General features: G+C 45.4%; 5 protein-coding genes across 5 annotated transcripts; 4 read left to right on the top strand and 1 right to left on the bottom strand.

The window, feature by feature from the left end:
• On the top strand, window positions 1-2531 carry GGS22DRAFT_101357 (P-loop containing nucleoside triphosphate hydrolase protein). Its single transcript, XM_047957689.1, has 3 exons — window positions 1-1687; window positions 1766-2006; window positions 2066-2531. The coding sequence occupies exons 1-3, from the start codon at window positions 218-220 to the stop codon at window positions 2164-2166; spliced, it is 1812 nt and encodes a 603-aa protein (XP_047813840.1). The 5' UTR covers window positions 1-217; the 3' UTR covers window positions 2167-2531.
• Window positions 2532-3043: 512 nt separating this feature from the next.
• GGS22DRAFT_193701 (uncharacterized protein) lies at window positions 3044-3826 on the bottom strand (the record flags this gene model as incomplete). The annotated part of the gene is made up of 1 exon (XM_047965411.1): window positions 3044-3826. The coding sequence occupies one exon, from the start codon at window positions 3824-3826 to the stop codon at window positions 3044-3046; it is 783 nt and encodes a 260-aa protein (XP_047813839.1).
• An 8298-nt stretch (window positions 3827-12124) lies between these two features.
• Window positions 12125-14010, top strand: GGS22DRAFT_101329 (transcriptional activator of glycolytic enzymes-domain-containing protein). Its single transcript, XM_047957688.1, has 2 exons — window positions 12125-13188; window positions 13359-14010. Exons 1-2 carry the CDS (start codon window positions 12619-12621, stop codon window positions 13887-13889), a joined length of 1101 nt encoding a protein of 366 aa, XP_047813838.1. The 5' UTR covers window positions 12125-12618; the 3' UTR covers window positions 13890-14010.
• Window positions 14011-15574: 1564 nt separating this feature from the next.
• GGS22DRAFT_198418 (uncharacterized protein) lies at window positions 15575-16822 on the top strand (the record flags this gene model as incomplete). The annotated part of the gene is made up of 1 exon (XM_047966133.1): window positions 15575-16822. The coding sequence occupies one exon, from the start codon at window positions 15575-15577 to the stop codon at window positions 16625-16627; it is 1053 nt and encodes a 350-aa protein (XP_047813837.1). The 3' UTR covers window positions 16628-16822.
• A 427-nt stretch (window positions 16823-17249) lies between these two features.
• Window positions 17250-18887, top strand: GGS22DRAFT_176189 (uncharacterized protein). The gene is made up of 2 exons (XM_047963373.1): window positions 17250-17723; window positions 17865-18887. The coding sequence occupies exons 1-2, from the start codon at window positions 17296-17298 to the stop codon at window positions 18715-18717; spliced, it is 1281 nt and encodes a 426-aa protein (XP_047813836.1). The 5' UTR covers window positions 17250-17295; the 3' UTR covers window positions 18718-18887.
• Window positions 18888-18967: the final 80 nt, after the last annotated feature.

Raw genomic sequence — 18967 nt, 5'->3', positions numbered from 1 at the left:
CTCGTGATAAGGAGTCCCATTTTTAGTTAAAAGTAACCTTTGCACTTGCTTCCCTACGGAGTTAGTTCTGAGGCGATCGACAGAGACCGGAGTGACTGTCTCTATCATCCCTGATAATGCCACCAAGACTCCGACCCAAGAAGACCTTCACAAATTCCACCAAGAACTTGAAGGGTTCGAGGGATTTCCGGATCTAGTCGAGAAAGCCAAATCAGCCATGGGAATCTCAACATCAGGCAAGGCTTTTTCTAGGGACAGGCTTCGGGTAGAGATAACAGGACCCGATCGTCCCCATCTTACCATAATCGACATGCCCGGCCTCATCCACTCGGAGACTAAACTACAAAGTGCGGCAGATGTAAAGTTGGTCAGAAAGGTTGTTAAAGGGTATATGAAACAAGCCAGAAGCGTCATTCTAGCTGTCGTTTCCGCCAAGAATGACTTTGCGAATCAGGTGGTTCTGAATTTCGCTCGGGAGGTGGATAAAAGGGGTAGTCGGACTATGGGCGTAATCACAAAGCCGGATACACTAGTTCAGGGGTCCGGTAGTGAGGCACTCTATGTTTCCCTGGCGAGGAATAATCAAGTCAACTTCGATCTCGGCTGGCACGTCCTAAAGAACCTCGACTCGGAAACCCAGAAAGGGTCGTCACTCTTGGGCCATCGCAATGCCGAAGAGGCCCTTTTCTTTTCGAGGGGTGTTTGGAACGAGCTGCCCTCGTCGATGCTGGGTATTAATGAGCTAAGGAAGAAGCTCAGCAATGTATTGCTCCGGCAGATTGCTTTTGAACTGCCAAGTTTGATCCGTGAGATAAATCTAAAGCTCGATGACTCGCGAGAAGATCTCGAGAAGCTTGGGGAGCCACGGCGCACTCTTGACGAACAGCGTCTTCGACTTCTACAGATTAGCGAAGAGTTCCAATCACTTGTAGAACGTTCCATCAGCGGTACTTACAACAGTGCCTTCTTCGAAGACGCCGAAACAGATCAAGGATACCAAGAACGCATTCGCGCGGTGATACAAGCCTTGAACAAGGAATTTGCGGAAGGTCTTGTGAAACGCGGCCACCGACGTGAGATTGGCAGCGGGAAACAGGAGTCTCCTAATGACCCCGAGCTGGTTACCAGGGACAAGTTCCTCGACCATGTCGAGAACATCATGCAGAGGACCAGAGGCCGAGAGCTGCCTGGAATCTTCAGCAGCATGATCGTAGCTGATCTATTCCAACAGCAGTCGTTACCGTGGGAGAGAATTGCGCAAGGCCACGTCAAGAAGGCCTGGGAGGCGGTCGGAGAATTCCTCGAACTGGTCGCCACCTACGTTGCCGATGCGTCCATCAGCGATGCTCTCATCGACAAAATAATACAGCCAGCTCTTGATAAGCTGCTCGTGAATGCCAAAAACAAGACTTCTAAGCTACTCGATTCGCATCGTCGGGTCCACCCGATTACTTATAACCACGAATATGCCGAGACCATCCACGGCCACTGCTGTCGTTCAAAAGATGAGATCTCCAAGATCGTCAAGAACTTTTTCGGACTCGCGTCCATCGGAGGAAATCAGTACTTAAATAACAGCTATTATAATTTTAATACACTTGTGGAGAACCTAGCGAAGCATAGCGGGTCGGGTATCGAACGTTCCGCAGCTTGCGAAGCTCTCGACCGCATGCTTGCCTACTACCAGGTTCGTTTCGCTTCCTTACAAGGCTCGAAACTTTTTGTAGTTGGCGCTGCCTATCTGCTGACTACGTCGTGATTATAGATTGCCCTCAAGCGTTTTATCGATAGCATCGCCACCGAAGTTATCGAGCAAAAGATTATCATGCCCCTGTCCGACATACTTTCCCCTGTGGCGGTCTTCAAGATGTCACCAGACCTGGTGGAGCTCATCGCTGGCGAGTCCCAGGAAAGTCGGACAAAGCGGGAAGAATTGACAAAGAAAACCGATGTTCTCCAGAGAGGGTTGAAAACTTGCAAACGGTTCGTCGATTCTAAATTGAAAGGTAGAGCCTCCCTATATCTTCTAGCCTGATCCGGGTCCGACTCTAACGGTTACGTACAGGCGAATGGCCCCCCTTAGAAGGCATCAAAACCGCCGTAGACCTAGAACAAGATGACGAGATAATTGCCATTACGGATGGTTATGAAACATCAGATGAGTGAGGAAGTCAGAATGAAGTGTTGCTGAATGGAGGCGCTTGGATTTATTCCTAAACTATGGGACGGGAGCGAATTACCTACCTACCTAGGTAGGGATTCTATTCCTGCCTTACTTCTACGGTAATCTTCTCTGGCGAATCATGATACATGTCTGTGTATTTTGTCAGATCTACGAAGTAGAGTGTCAGGGAAAATAGGGGATGTGTCATAACCTATTGATTACTGAGTACCACTTAGAGTCTTAGATGCCTTCGCTACGTACCTGATACACCATTCAGGCTCGCGAGCTCGTTTAGGAGTATCTTTTGAGATAGCTCGACGCAATATCATAATCATTCAAAGATTTGACCCTATTCGTCGAATCGGGATCACTGACAATTCGCATCGGTCTAAGCAATATGTATGTCGAATGCGATTATTAACAAGCAGTTATCTGCTCCGTCATTACATGTCTGTATGTACGTGCCCTCGGTCCTGTTTTGATAGTTCGGCGCTCGGTAATGTAGCTATGCTATGCAATTCTTTCTTCGCTCTAGCGGTATTACCGGTCTACTAGGTACCTGGGTAGTTTCGTATCATAATCTGGAAATCAGTCTTGACTGAAGTCGAATCATATGTACCTCAAGATGTCCCCCCCTCTCCCTTCCCCTTCCCTTTCCCCTTCCCCCTTATTTATTTTTAAACCCCGTACTCAATCGAATGCAACCCAAGCCTCTCAAATTGAAAAATATTGAAATATGCCTAGATAGGGATCTAGGTATAAAATGGCAAAGTTCAAAAATTCAGAAAATCAAAGTGGGTATACAACGCCTCGACCATGCGGATGCAAAAATGTGATCCTCTAATTCGTTTGTCGCCGCGTGAATTCATTCGTCGTTAATTATCGGCCCAGAAGCCAACCCATTTTCTTGCCTCCGTTCGCATTCTTCTCTCCAGCCTCATCACAGTCGAGTTCTAATCGATACCGCCTGACACTACCTGAGTCATCGTCAAACCCGACCCGTCGGCTCGCCTTTGGGACGAAGCAGTCTGGTACTACGTGCTTCATGAACCAACCTTTGACACCTCGGCTCGCTGCGTCGATAGCAGCGTATTCGAGGCGCCGGGTGTGGTCACTCGTCCAGTAATGCGTAGTCTGCGGTGGAGGGGGATACGAAGGCTCGGTATCGTGCTCCTCATCCTCATCCTCACCATGGCTTCCGGAGAGTGATTCCGGCGGCGGAAAGTAGTAGTACGTGGTTGGCTGCTGCGAATTCGTCGAGTGCATAGGTTGTGCGCCAAGCTGCTTTAGGGGTATGTTTGGACTGGACTTTGCCGCACGACGTATGGATGGCCGCGTCCGGGAATGGGAATGGGAATGGAGGCGGGAATGGGAGGAAGTGGTGGATATAGTAGAATTGCGTCGCGGATGAGATGATGTAGTAGACCCGGCCCTTGTCTTGGGGTGTATGGACTCATAACCCGAGTCATGGCGCAGTATTGGTTTAAACTCGAACTTGTCCTCTTTGCATGAAAGCATGCGTCTTCCTGCAGAGGGAGACGCCACCGAAGGCTCATACAATTCAATATCATGGAAGCTATGATACGTAGAATCGGACGTGGCAACACTATTGACCGAGTGAGACCGTCGGAGGTTTGTGGGTAATGGAGAATATCGCGGCATCTTTGATGGCATTGATCCGGTTCCTTCGATGCACGGGAGAAATTATTATCCCAATAGCTAGGTAAGCATAGAAAGAAAGTGGAATGTCTGACTAGAAGACAAACACTGAGGAGAATAAGAACTGATAAGTAGTGAGCGACAACACCATGAATAAAGAGGCGTTGCCGCGGTGAAACCGTGACGCAGAACAGATGGTCAGGGAGCCGGAAAAGTTGCGGTCTGAGTCCAATTTTACTCCAGAATGGGGAGAGATGATGTGTATGAAATTCAATCTGCATTAGATAAAAAAACGGTCAGGGCGATTGCAAGTGGATACGTGTATGTATAGTGTAGATAAATCTTCCAATATCTCTGGACTCATATGCATTATCGTGCTCAAGGTAGACGATATGGTACTGTTAACAAAACGTTATGCAGTCTGCGCAGTTGCAAACATAGATGACGGCGGCGGCGCAATCTTGCGATTGGATTTAAATACCTACTAGGTACCTCTACCTAACCTAGTAGGCATTTCGGATGCCGGCAAGAAATGATATATATAATTTTGCGATTTGTGATTTGTGATTTGTGATTTGACGGTGCGAACCTTGGAACATACCCATAAACAAGAGAGATCAGGGCGGAAAACGCACACGGTATGGAAATAAACAGCTTCGAAACGACGGACAATAACCCTGATTCTTGCCCCCTCTGTTCCCCTCTGTGTACGGAATAGTCTTTCTTTCCCCCAGGGCTAAAGCGTAAGGATAGGAGTAGGTAGGTAGGTATTTTTATTGAATGTTTAGATAGTGTATTTTAAGATTCTGTTGGGTGAAGAAGCGGTCTGGCGTCGCTTGACTGGTTTAGGAACCAGGAGACAATTATCGTGGCCGGCGTGACCCCGCCGGTGCACCAAGAGGTCCCCACGTCCTTCACCGTCGTTGGTTGCAGTAGTGACGGACCGGAATATGGGGACCGGTGTTCCAAATCAAATAAAATAAAAAGATCGTGGGGCTTGGCTACCTTCTAAGTAGGTACCTAGTAGGTAGGTAAGCATCCGGTCGTTGAAGAAAACCGTCGATTTGCAACCCTTGGTGACGGTACCAATGGTATGTAGGTACTGCTGCCTCCTACTCGTACTCCTGCTGTATATAATAATAATTTTATTAACGGCGATATGCGAGCGGGAGGGGGGAATAACTACATGTATCCTTTAAATAACGAAATACGACCAATGCTGGTCTTTCTTTGCCGTGCTCCTCGTGGGTCTCGTGGGTGTCGGGCAGAACGATCGTAGCCCTTGCATCAACGTGCATACATAGTACAGCGCCAGGACGGAACGGGATGGCCCCTAGTCTTTTCAGATTGGCGACGCTGCGACGGCGGTTGAATGGGTTGGGTATGTAATCCGATGTCGCTGAAGAATCGAATAAATACCAGCGAGAATCGGGATCCGTTTCGCTGTAAGAGAAAGGAAATAGGAAGTAATATTACCGTGTATGTAATAATAAGATGAGGGGATCTCATGACATTGTAATTATCATCGAGCTGATATTTTTTGTTCCTACCAATGTAGGCCTGGAGGTATGTATTTTCAGAAGCTTGTCGGCTTACGGCTTGCGGCTTGCAGTTTGCAGGCTTGTGCGAGGTCCGGATTTTCACATGCTTCGCTTCCCTTCCTGCTATGTCATCCTGCCATCCTACCTAGTACCATCTCTAAGGCTTTTTTTTATGTGTTTTATTAGTAAACCATCATTATACCTAATAGCCAACAAGTAACAAGTAACGACCGGGGGTGGCTTGGCTTTCGATCCCGCGCATCATGAGAGTTGCTTGGGTTTATTATCCCTTAACCAAGTTGACCTGTATCCACCATTATCACCTGGCACAATTTCTACCAATCGTACTTCGTGCATGTGCCAGGCCAGCGATCAGCCAATAATGGCATGTCGCGTACCTGTTGATGAAACCCCGTCAGAAGGCTATTTTATTCCTCCCTGGCACCCTGGTTCTGGTGCAGCTCTCCGGTCCCACTCAGGCACGGTCGCTTGCTTCTAGACCTCCCGAGGATTTTTCTCCAATGACATTGCGTTCAGATGTTAGACCTCGCATCTCGGGCATTCTGTTTTGCATAGGCTGTTGAGGCTACCATTCCTAATATGTACGTACGTATATACCTACCTAGTTACATACCAAAATATGTACCGACATATATCTAGTATGTATGGAATAACCTGAACTCGCTGGTCACGTTTGATGTACAGCGTAATTTTCGAGCAACGTTGACGGCTTGCTTAAGCAGCGTTTGACCCGAAGACTCGCCGACACAAATCATGGCTGCGCGCGACAACCTGTCAATGCCGCCGAGTCTGCGTGACGTGTCTCAACAGGACGACTAGGCAGGTAATGTAATATAGGTATCTATGCCGTGATACGAGGGAAATGCCAGGCGTAAAAACATTGTATGCGATTGGGAAGTCTTGGATGAGACGGAGTGATAAATTTAAATACCTATGTACCTAGGATCTATATACATAATATAGGTAATAGATAACTACAAGCCACATTATGCACCTAGTAGGTAGAGGTAGAAACCCCATTTCCGTGGGGGTAATGTTTGGGGGGGAGGCGGGGAAGGGAAAAGGTCTGTCGTTAAATTTTAATATCGACTTTTCAATATATGCTATTTATTACATGTATCTCAATCGTGCATGTCTCGTCATAATTCATATATGCATCCTTGCCAGTTATACCCAGAACTTCATTCAGCCGAAGGTAGTCTTTGCTAAGGAGCGTAGTAATATCCTTTTCATAATGATAATAGGCGAGAAAAAGACAATCGCATATATGGATTTCACATGATCCTTAATATGTGCAATGGCTTGTTGTAATAAATAGGGGGGTGGGGTAAATCGACTAAAGTGATCCATTATATGTAGGTAGTTAAATATTTCGAATTATCTATAGAACTACCTAGGTACCTACCTAGTGTATGTCGCGAATAAAACATTGCGCTACGGCCGTATTTTTGGCAGTGGATCCCGCGTTCTATAGGTATATGCGGTCGATGAATGGACCGCTGATGAAATGGCTTATGTTAACATATTGGAGAGCCGCGAGATGCGAACAGTGGAGTAATGGGAGCGGAGGACATGATATTCTGATTCGTAGCTGTAAATATATGATACCGACTAAGAGAGATGATAGCTCAAACGTCGTCGATACTGAGTAGGGGATAAATACCTACATGTAGGCAGTTAGGTAGATATATACTAGGTGCATAGGTACCTAGTTAGGATACTCCCTTTAAGAATACATACCTAGCAAGTAGGTAGGTCTATGCTACGAGATTAATCATCGGCAAGTTTTCACCCAAGAAGAGGACCTTCAGATAAGCTAAATCTCAATATATAATATAATAATAAACGACTAATAATAAATAATGATGCAAGCTTAAGTTTTTTTTATATGATTAAATTTATTATAAAATTATACTTTTTAAAAATTTTTAGTATTATTGTCATGCCATGGGATTGAGCCTCAGGTTCAGTAATTCATATCTACCAATTAAGCCAAACTGTCACGAGGTGGAACTAAAAAACTAAGAAACAACAACGTTGTTACGCGAAAAGCTCCTAACTATTCTCGTTATGGAAAACACGGTATACATACAGGTAAAGCTCTTTATCTATCCTGCTACTAGGACTAGCAGCCAACAGGACCCTTACAAAAACTTAATGGGTCGAATCCTAATCCCATAAACCTCTAACTACTAACCTGGAAGAAAACCGATGTCTAACACAAACCACTAAACAACAACATTCACAAGCCGGATAACATGTAATTTATTACAAGCAATAAAAGCCAGCCCGCAATAATTATTTTCATAATGTTAACTAACAGTTTACTACAATTATAAATCAAGAAGGAAAATATAGTTTTATATGACTTGGTGGGACAACTTTAAAATATACCTACCTTGGTTCCTAGGTATGTACCTAACCTTGGAAACATAAGACTATGAATATTACATGATTTTACGCCTTATATATCTTGTGTCAGTGGTATTAACGATTTTCTGACCTACGAGTGGCATTCCCAATCGACCAAAAAAACCTTTATTACGGTTCTTAGATGAAATTTACCTCTTGATGCCCACCTACATCAAACAGTCAGCCAAAGAGATAAGCTTGATATTATGACCGTGTCAAAAACCTGATATATTGAGCCTTCTCGCATTTCAGGCACGGCGTGCGAGTCTTCCGGCTCGTGATCATATGTGATAACATGCGAAGATGGATGTCTATATTTTCTATAACATGACTAGACTATTCTGCTCCTTCTCCTTACATTAGCATAATTGATCTCTTCAGAATGGTACTCATCATCGGCCCCTGAGCAGAAACTATTTCTAGTTGAGGGAATAAAGATAGAGACCTAGAATCCCATCACATTGGTGATATTAAAAAGGTTATTGTAAAATAGAACGAAACCATTGAGTGTCTAGTTTCTTGTCAAACACCTGGTGTTAGAAGTCTGGCCCGAAGGAAGACTAGTAGCTAGGGGTATAGAGATCTATGAGATCAGAACTCAGCCTGTGGAGGTCTGTTGAGTCTATAAGCATCCTGTTGGTCGTCAGCTCTGGGAATAGCATAGACAAGGAGCCTCATCTGTATCTATACCGTGTTGTTCTTAGTGGGAGTAGTTTGGAGCTCCCCGTGCAACGACGTCGTTGTTTTCTTGTCTTTTAGTTCCGCCGAGTGACACCTGAGAATGTAGTGTCATATATGGTCTCGGGAAACTATGTTGTTCAAACCTTCAGAGGGGATTGTAAATATTTATATCACACTACCGTAACCAAATTATATCACGTGAAAGCATCACTCTCTGTAGCATACCTAGTGGTTTTTAGTTTGCATTTAACCTATTTGGATAATTTCATTATTGATCTAATCCTATCCTACCGTCGTAAAAGTACACTATAGGTAGGTAGATGTTAACAACCATGATTAAATGATATTATTACCTAATCAATATGTGAGTCAGGATGGTGTATACTGCTTCTTTGGGTGATTGATTGTAGAAGAATCGCGGAGCTGATAATGCCTTGGCGATATATAGGTGGTGACTTCATACAGATACTCTAGGTACCTAGTAACTACATAATAACCAAGGGCGATTTAAATAGTAGCGCCCTTGAGAAATAGATGCTTCTAGGTAATAGAGGTGATGTGCGGTCAAGAAGAGATTGATTTGACTCCAAAGCAGGGTGTCGAATATGACTGTGATGATGAAGTCTCTGGCATGGCTGAGAGACTTGGCAGACAACAATGGAAGACAGAAATACCCAATTGAGAAATCGAAGTCTTGCTTCGACCGTTAGATAGCATAACAACTTGTAGGAAGTGAATTCTGCGTATGTCTCAGCTGAGCCGTACGAAAGCGAGAGAGAGTAAGATAACTAGTCGCTACGTACTTTTTAGGTACTAGGTAGGTAGGTAGGTAGGTAGGTAGGTAGGTAGGTATGTAGGTAGGTATGTAGGTAGGTAGTCAACGGTTGAGGATACGAGACACATTTTTCGGATTTCGGGGTCCAAAGCCCCAGCCACGACGTCAATCTATTTGTCTTCGCCTTAATCTATCTTGTGCATGGCGACAGGCACCGGCAAGTATCTACAAGCATCGACGGGCACGGACCGGGAAAAAAAGATCATGAGAATCGATGAAAATCGGATGTTGTGCAGGGCTTAGCGATGCAATGGGCGTTTATTAAAAGGGATTATATCAAATCTATCAGATGATTCGATGACGGAGGATCTCATGGGGCATCATTGGGGTTTCTGTCAAATATAATCTAGATAGATCGGAAAAGAGTTTAAGGAATAGATTTACGTACTACTATACATCAGTGTATGTACTGGGTAGGCATACATACATAGGTACCTTTAAGGATGCAAATAAATATACATATACATGGCGATACAGTAATCTTTTCCAGATCGGTTGCCTTTTAGGTGGTAGTACTAGCACGGTACTAAGATTGTTCAATGTTGATGTCTGTCACTTCCAAGTTGCACTTCTTATTGGAGCTTCTAGTGCGGTCAGTGCACTCGGTGCGGCTTCTATTACAGATCACAGTTCATTCAATGTTGTCGCTGCCATGTTTTGTGACGCGTACGTCATCTACCTGGAACCTAAGTTACTAAGTACACATGATGTATCAGGTATTAGACCCCTCACAATCTTCTGCCCACCTGGCAATGCCTGGTAGGTACATTAGGTACCTGGGATTAACATTGACCTCGGAGTTGATTCGTCCCGGATTGAAGATACCTAGGTACCTAAGAGACACAATCCGGAACTTATGCCGAAGCCTGTCATGTTGAGATACCTAGTAGGTATACACTGATATATTTACCTATCTACCTACCTAATAGTACATATACATGCTAGGTATCTAACATGTATGTAAGTCGGTACTTAAAGTGTACGGACGTTTTCAAGGGCTCTAACGGTCCCAAGGTTTCCAATGTTTGGGTATGCAGCTTGCATGTTACGATGTTACCCTATTACCATTATTTGTAAAACCAGAACCATTACAGGGTCGCTTGCGGTTCTTGGGTCCTTGTAGTCCCTGCCGAACGGCCAAGATGCCCGCCAAGACTAGCTAGACCGCCAAGGATTAGACCCAACCTCAAGCTAATGTTCTCCATAAAGTGTTACCTCAATATAGGTATGTATAGGTATGCCTGGTGCCTTGACTACCTAGTTTGTACATATCACGACTGTAATACTTTAATATTATCTAGTAATGGTGTGTAAATTTAAGTGTATGATTTCTATATGTAACGAAAAGAATAAAGTTTTAAAATTGACAGCTTTAATTTCACGTGATTTAGCTTACCATTGTTTCCTTTTTCAATACTTAAGGTTAAGTTCATTAATCCCCACGAATGTTTATTGATTCCACATTTCTTTGGACCTTAACCTTGCTAGTTGTACCACCTGAACAATATTACATACATATACATGTACTCAAAATGTACATCAGGAAGTATTTTCCTGCCGGCTTTTACCTGTTCAAGTACTCCATTATTTAAGATAAATGTACCCTTACAACGAGGACTTCGACACTAATTGCCCAATGCCTAATTGTTGAATCAACCTACCCTTGCCGTTTCTGTAGAAAAAAAAAAACTATCTTACCAAACCAAGTCAACGAGAAAAAAGTAAAACAAGAAAGAAGCGGGTTTTAAATCCAAAAATGCCTACACATCTCATATATACATATTGTATTATGTACATAAGAAATAAAATCGTAAATGAACTATATGGATTAAAATAGGAAAAATTGAAAAATTGAAAAAAGAAAAAAGAAATAAGAAATAAAACAAAGTAACAAAAAAAATAAACGGCCAACACACATCGACGCACGTACACTTTATAGTTTACCTAGTTTTTCTCATACATTCCCTCTCCCTTCTCTTCCTCGAGAATCTCACATAACCTACTTCACTCACTCTCACACAGCAACATGTCACCAACACGTTGACAAAGCCGACACACCGCAGGTGACCCCGTCCATGGCAACACAAACCGGGACAACGCACATTGCATTACATATGTAGACGACAGGAATGCCATCCTTGGTTTCCGGTGAAGTTCGCCGCATCTCCCGCATGGTAATCTTGCTTTGCTCTGATACGGGATCCGTACACACATACATCGACTCTTATTGATGATGCTGATACCCATACCCAAGTTCATGGGACGCTGATGTCGATGTCGATATCGATGCCGATGCCGATACCGATAATTCCCCATGTTGGTACTGATGTTACGGGACGTTGACGTTGATGCTGTTGCCGTTGCTGTAGCTGTAGCTGTAGCTGTTGCTACAGGAGCTGTTGCTGTAGTCGGGTACTGTTAGTACTGCTAATACTGCTAGCACTGCTAGTATTGTTGGTGCTGTTGTTGCTGGTTATTGATGCAGGCGCCGACATTTTCTTTTGTAGTCGCGTCTCATCTATTATCCATCATCGTCATAGTCATCGTCATCGCCATCGCTATTATCACCGCTATTGTCACCATCTGAGCATTATCTCTATCCCTAATCCAATCCCATACTCTATTCTCATCTCACCATTATATTATTATCTGACCTCGACCATTGCCCTCCGTCCTCTCTCGACCTTGACATTGTCGTCACTTATCATCTACCTCCCTACTACACCTATCTTCCTTCCTACTTCTTTACCTACCTACCTGCCTACCTAGCAACTTACCTACTCACTCACTCACCTACCTACCTACACACTTACTTACTAGGTACTCTATTATTACTCTTACTCTTACTATTTTCGTCACTTACATCACCTTCTCATCTCTTCTTCGACTTTAGAATAAAAATAAAAATAAGAAAACAAGACCCCGGCTAGCCCGGACGTCCGTCTGATCGTCTCAAAAGTTTCTTTTTCTTTTTACCCTCTTTTTCCTTCCCCGTCTTCCTATTCTCTTTTCCATTCTTGAACATAACGGTACCTCGAAGTATTTTAATATTATTTTTATTTTTTATTTTATTATTATTTTGTCATTACTTCTACTTCCACTTCTATCTATTTCATTTCCTATTACATCTTACCTTACTTATTTTATCTTAACTTGTTTTATTTTTATATTCCTCTTTCCCTGCTATTACTTTTTTCCCTCCTCTCACCCCACCCCCCACCATAAAACCTGGAAGCTCTTCTCTTATACCATCCCTTTTCCACATTGGAAACTCTCGGAAGAGTTTACTGGTTAAGGGGCCCGCCATGCTGCCTTCGCCTTCGGCCGGCCTTAGTAACATACCGCCCCCATCAACGGCCGCTGTCACGGGCTCAACCACCATTACTAGTACCATTACCTCAGCTCCTCCCGTACCTGTACCTGGTCCTGGCCCTGCAGCACCGACAGGGGCAACAGGGGCAACATTGAAGCGACCAGCTGCAGCCGACCTGCAGCGCAGTGCCGGTACAAGCGCCACTCCTTCAAAAAGGCAAGCAACATCCAGTACCAGAACGAACCCGATCCCGAATCCAAGTCCCTTGGCTGCTGCTTCTGCCGCCGCCGCCGCCGCCTCTTCATCTTCAGTTTCGGCCACTCCGACTACGACCGCAACCCAATCCTATCTTCAACCTCACGCTGTCATGTCCCTACCCGCCGTCATCACCGAAGAGCAGCTCCTAGGCAGGTCTCCCGAACAATTGATCGCCACCATTCTACAGATTCAGATGCAACATCAACACTATGTCGCCCATATCTCCTCTCAATTCGACGCTATCAGCCAGCAGCTAAATGACCTCCGTGGAAGCTTAGTAGCTTCCCATCATGCTGCAGCATCCGTATGTCTACCTACTATTTCAATTTTTGAATCTCTTTGTCTCTTCGGCAACTGCCTAAGAGAATAGGAAGGAGAAGGAAGGAAGGAAGAAAGAAAAGAAGAGAAAAATATATTATAAAGAATAATAATGCAATTTATATATATTAATTACTGACGGTTGCATTTGTTTAGGCATTTACTTCTCGAGACCCCTCCGTGCGTCCCATCATCCCTCCGCCACCGCAGCAGCAGTCGGTTACTCCGTATTCTCGGGGACCGCCGGTTCCTATTCAAACGCCAAGCCGCCCTGCCAGACCTCCCCCGGCTTCCCCTTCTACTTCTTCCCAGGCTGTTCAGCCCAGACCATCTGCACAAACACCGCAATCCGCGGGGCCACCTCAATACAAATACGGAACTGTCTCCTCGGTGGAGGAGGTTTGGAGGGAATACCGTGAAGGAATGGACGGTCAGCCTGCTATCGAAGATTTGGACGCTACTTGGGGCTCGCGGTGGCGGCCTGAGCCACGGGGTCGCACGTGGTATTCGAGAAGAAAAGTCATATGGGATAAGATCAAGGAATTCATGGCCGAGGGCTTGGACGAAGACGACGCAGTGAGAGAGGTGGAGAAGCTACGCGACGGCAACACGATCAACAAACTAATTCGGATGCTTCAGGACGAACGAAAGGAGAAGGGGTTGGGGGACGAGGGCCTGGCTGCTTAGGACAGCTGCAAACTACTTGATTCGGGACCGGCGTTATTTGGAGAGCGGTATGATACCACACGTCATATATGAAAGGCTGCATTTACGGGTCTAGTCGCGAAGGGGCTGCGGCAACGGAATTGGCATATCACTATGGTCACAGGGAGAGAGTCTCGTCAGGATATATTAGCCTCATGTTCATTGTTCACTGGCTGAACGAAAGGAATGCCTCAGTCTTGCGTCTAGGCAAAGATACGTGGTAATGAGATATCATCACGATGACTTTGTTTTTCTTGGGAGAGGGAAGAAAGGAGGGAGACGCGAGGGGGGGGAAGGCGTTAGACACGAACTTAGGAACATGACATTTCTTCGATTATACGTAGTCTACCAAACTATTACACAACACGCCCTCAAATCACCCTCGTCAGCTGTGCAACTGTTGACAAAGAATCCGCTCGCTCCCCCCCTCCCTCCTTGTTCGGTATAACTTATTTGGTCATATATTTGTATATTTGACGGAAAAGTAGCCGGCCATACCCGGAAAAGGTCCCTCCTCTAAGGCAGAGTAATGGTTCTTATCGTATGGTCACGCGCCTCCCGCTAGATATCCCCAACAGGTGCAATTGGGGAGAACCGAAGGCTCGGTGTTTCGGTATGCCTAAGATGGGGAGTTTCCGTCGCGGATCTCATCCACCAAGCTCTTTATAATCGGAATCGGCAGTGCAAAGATCCACGGGAACGGTATGGAACGGTATAGATCGGTTACACAAAAGCCGCAATATGCAGCGTTACTGTAGACTACCCAACTGGTGCATCGGTCATCACAGTAAGCCCATGGGTTGAGCCAGCCCCTAGCTATCTCAAAAAAGAAGCCGCGTATCCGAACCCGCCAGAAAATATATTGCCGTCGTCTTGACGCGATAAGACTTCATAGTACCTAGTCGTCAGCCGGGAAATCACGACTATGGCGCCAGCGTAATCCGCCTACTCGATGTCCTACCTACTCTGTTACTGTGTGCTCAGCCGCATATTGCTACGCTAGCTACAGTAGTTAGATTTCCGGGTTCTTGAATCAAGGTCTACCGAGCTACTCCTCATTCTGTAGACCGAGCTACAGTTGCCATGGGGGTGAGATGATTTTATTTTAGATTCTTGGCGCGACGGTCAGCCTGGATGATCCAGTGTAATCGGCGGGCTCTATCCTCTCAACTAGTCCACGTCGATGCCAAATGACGACGAAGGTGAGGGAGGGTGTGATACAGGACCTGACGTCGGTAGTTGGGTTTGACTAGTATCCAGGGGGGGGAGCGAGGAAGAGCTTAGCAACAAGTCCGATTTCTTAAAGCTACGAAGAAAACGATCCTGGTTGCCTTTGTTCTATTCTCATGGACAATTGAAAGGATTCCCTACATTTAAAAACATTTTGACGTAAGACAAAGAGCTTGTTCAAGCACAATGCCGTTGTTGAATTGTAGAGGACAAATACCATCACATTATAGAAGACAAAGAGGCATATATAAACCGAAGCGATGGCACTCGTACTTTTCTCACCACCCAATCCACAATAGATATTACGAAAATCCCGGTTTCAAAAATCTCATCGTGAACTAAAGAGAAGAAGGCCCATCGCACCTTTAATGTTGGTATTTGCATCGTCTCTATAGTTTATTCGTAATATAACGCATCTGCCTTGAAATATATCCAAGATGTGTTTCGACTTATACGTCCATAACACTGTTCGCGAGCATGATACACGCCACCTAAGCATCATAAATCCAGTCACCGGTTATACGGTTTACAGCCCGTGGCAAGATCCTCAGATGAGCCCACCCTGTGATTATCCTCATATACTCGATCCGATTCCTCCTCGCGAGTCTTGTCCCTTCCACCCCAGGTGCTGTCGGCTTCAGAGGCACTTCGTATGCCGGTTTAGGGATGGGAGCTGTCAGACTCAAGTTAAGTATCATCATTTTGTCGAGGAGACAAACGATGAAACTAAAGATACCTCCTTTCTAAGTGCGTACTTCGGGTACAACCCATCCTTACTTTTGATTGCTGCCTGGCTCTTCAAGTCCGGAGTTGAGCTCGCGATTGCCGACAAGCACCGTAGCCAGATATCGCAACTTCTTGCCGAGATGGCGGAGAGTGATAATAGCCAAGGTTGTAAGGCAATAGATTCAGTCCAGCAAGCAAAGCTCGAGGCGCGATACGCACGTTTGACCTATATTATAACATGCTCCAGGGAGGTCATCGGTCAATTCGCTACACTTTGGGACTTGAACACCGGACCCGGTGCGCTGCCTCCGCGTCCGGGCAGCCATCCGAACCCGGAGAGCAACGAGCCACTATCACGAAGACTGAACCTCAGAACGGATAGATGGGTCAAAGTAGATGATGGTAAATTTTCGTGGCCGCGACTCATTCAGCTATGGCCAAATTTCGAGGCTGGGTTCCTCCCTATCGGCGATAATCCCTCGGTTGTGCTTTGGAATGAGATGGGGGGAAGCCGGAGGGATTTCGACCCCATATATAACACCATCTCGTTGACTCAGGGGCAGCAAAACACCGATGTTGTCTTCAATTCTGGTACGCCTGACATTCCTCCTATCCCTCCTTTTCCTCCTTTCCCCGATACTATTGAGGAATCGCTCAGTATCAAGGATTGTATCACGGTGGCTAATATTTCCACCTCTCTGACCTCGTCTCCACTCTCGTCTCCTCCTCCTAGCGACATAGACTCCGAATCAGACTCCGATTAGACTAAGGTTTGTGTCTAGAATAGCTATCAAAGTGTTTAGTTGGCGATTAATTCTGATTTAGGGGTCTCTTAAGATTGTGAAGTATGGGGATGAAAAGGTAAATATTAAATATGAATTTAGAAGTAATTTAATTCTCGTGAAGGGACTAGGTGCCTAGCTACCTACCCCAACTAGATACTAGATACTATACCTACCTACTTTTGAAGTAATCGTCTTTTTGTGTGGCTGCTACAAGCAAAGACCCTTACCCTTACACTGTCCCTGAAAATACAACCATCAACATGTCCAAGGATTATCAGGTCAGAAGATGTATAGGTAAATTGCCCCCCACAAAATACCCAAAATACCCAAAATAAGAAAACATACTTAGTAAGTAGATAATATACACACTCAAGATCTGCATAAGTATTTATTGATTGGCATACCTCTTGCTTTGGCTGTAGTCTGTTTTAGCCTGTTGGTTAATGTCGTCGAGGACCTCGGACGTATCCGATCTGGGAATGGCCAAGTCACATCTCCGTGGCGATAGCCCATAGGAGGTCGAGCTTTGGATCATAAAAGCGGTGATCGTCGCTCTAGGTCTTTCAAAAAATATTTCGACTTTACATACATACCTAGGTATGTACAAAACCCAAGACATCTGAAGCTATCAGGCTAAGTTAGACGATATGAGAATATTCAACCCAGCTGTCGTCTCGTTGTGGTGGGCTCTTGGGGTTATCGCTGTTCCGATGCGGATACTAGTTGCACCGCCGGCTGAATTCACACCCAACACTAAGGTTGGTCCTGGTGGAAGTAGGTACAAAGACTCACCGCATTTCCGCGTCTACGATGCTGCAGACGATTCTGTTGCGAACACTCTACTTCAGACTTTGGAATCCGCCTACGATTGCTTCGTTCTTGGTCAGGGATGGCGTTCAACCGGCCTGTCATTTAATCAGGAGAACGACGATGGACCGTGGTATAAGATGAACGTTTATGACGTGGCCAATCTAGGAGCCAACACTGCAGCAAACACGGGGACCGATAGTGCTACGGGGCTAAGCTTCTTGAACGTCGTCACACAATGGATGAACACACCTTCGATAACCGTTCAGTATGTAACCCTGATGATTCTATTGGGGGTGCGAACTTGTCAATTCGACTGATTGAAGAGTGTTTGCTCCCACCACATGCTCAACACCCCCCAGAATCTCCTCTTGAAGAAGAGACTAGGTACTGACTGTCGGTCTGATAGCGAATTCGGACACGCCTTAACGTACGCTGAAAGATACTGGATCAACCAAGGACGCACTGGGGCTTGGTGGGAAACGATAGCCAATTTTGTTGCTGATACATTCGTCACTTCTTCGATCTGTGAGGGTTCCAGGTCCCGTTATAATCAATCTAGTGGCGACACTCTGATGAACCTCAAAAAAGTAATTGGCGACTCATATCAAGTCATCGTAGACGGATCAAGGGGAACCGGTAACTACTACGAAGCATGGCCATTTTTGACATATATCACGAACAACCCAGACAACTATCCCGGGTTAGGCATGGTGAACTTTCCGAACGTCTGGCGAAAGTATAAGCGGGACAGCAACGAGACGCCTTTGCATATTCTGGATCAGCTTTCTGCGCCCACCAAGATTCAAACCGTCGTCGGCCGCTACTGGGCTCGGATGGCATACGTCGATATTGGACACGAAAAGGCTAGAGCCCTTTTTGAAAGGCAAAAAAAGGAGTTTAATTATGCGAACTTGGATTCGTTAGGTGGAGGGAAATACCGGGTCAAAGCCGCTCGACAGCCTCGCTACATGGGTGCCAACATCATCCCTCTTAAAGTGACTGGCACATCGGTCAGCGTGGCTATAAGTACCGCAGCTCCATACACGGCATCCCTAGCAATCAAGGCACCGAACGGGTCTGTTCGATATATTGAGGTGTCGGATAACGAGGCAGAAGCGTCCGTGGCTAGCGGAGAGGAGGCATCTTTGGTGATTGTTAACACACCGGACTCTCTATATCTTTACGACCCTTTCTCACTTACTAATGATGTAAGCCGAGGCCTAGATTATCAGGTGCAGATCACGGGGGCGAGCACGTAGATCCGTGCCGCGTTTTAAGAATTCATGCGAAGTAAAAAGTAAAAAGTAGAAAGCAGAAAGCCGGTATTCAACTTCAAGGTCATCATGGCGTCGGCTCTCCCATGAATTCTTATCGTGACGATCGTGCAGTATTACTGATGATAATGGCCATGACGATTTGTTGAAGAAGGAATGCGAAGTATAGATTTACTACATATATGTACCTAGGTACCTAGTTAGGCGGTCGCGGTCTAGGTTAGGATCCATTATA

This window comes from Annulohypoxylon maeteangense (assembly GCF_022496945.1).
Source record: "Annulohypoxylon maeteangense strain CBS 123835 unplaced genomic scaffold GGS22scaffold_33, whole genome shotgun sequence".
In the NCBI taxonomy this organism is placed as follows: domain Eukaryota; kingdom Fungi; phylum Ascomycota; class Sordariomycetes; order Xylariales; family Hypoxylaceae; genus Annulohypoxylon; species Annulohypoxylon maeteangense.
This window is presented reverse-complemented; position numbering and strand designations above follow the sequence as displayed.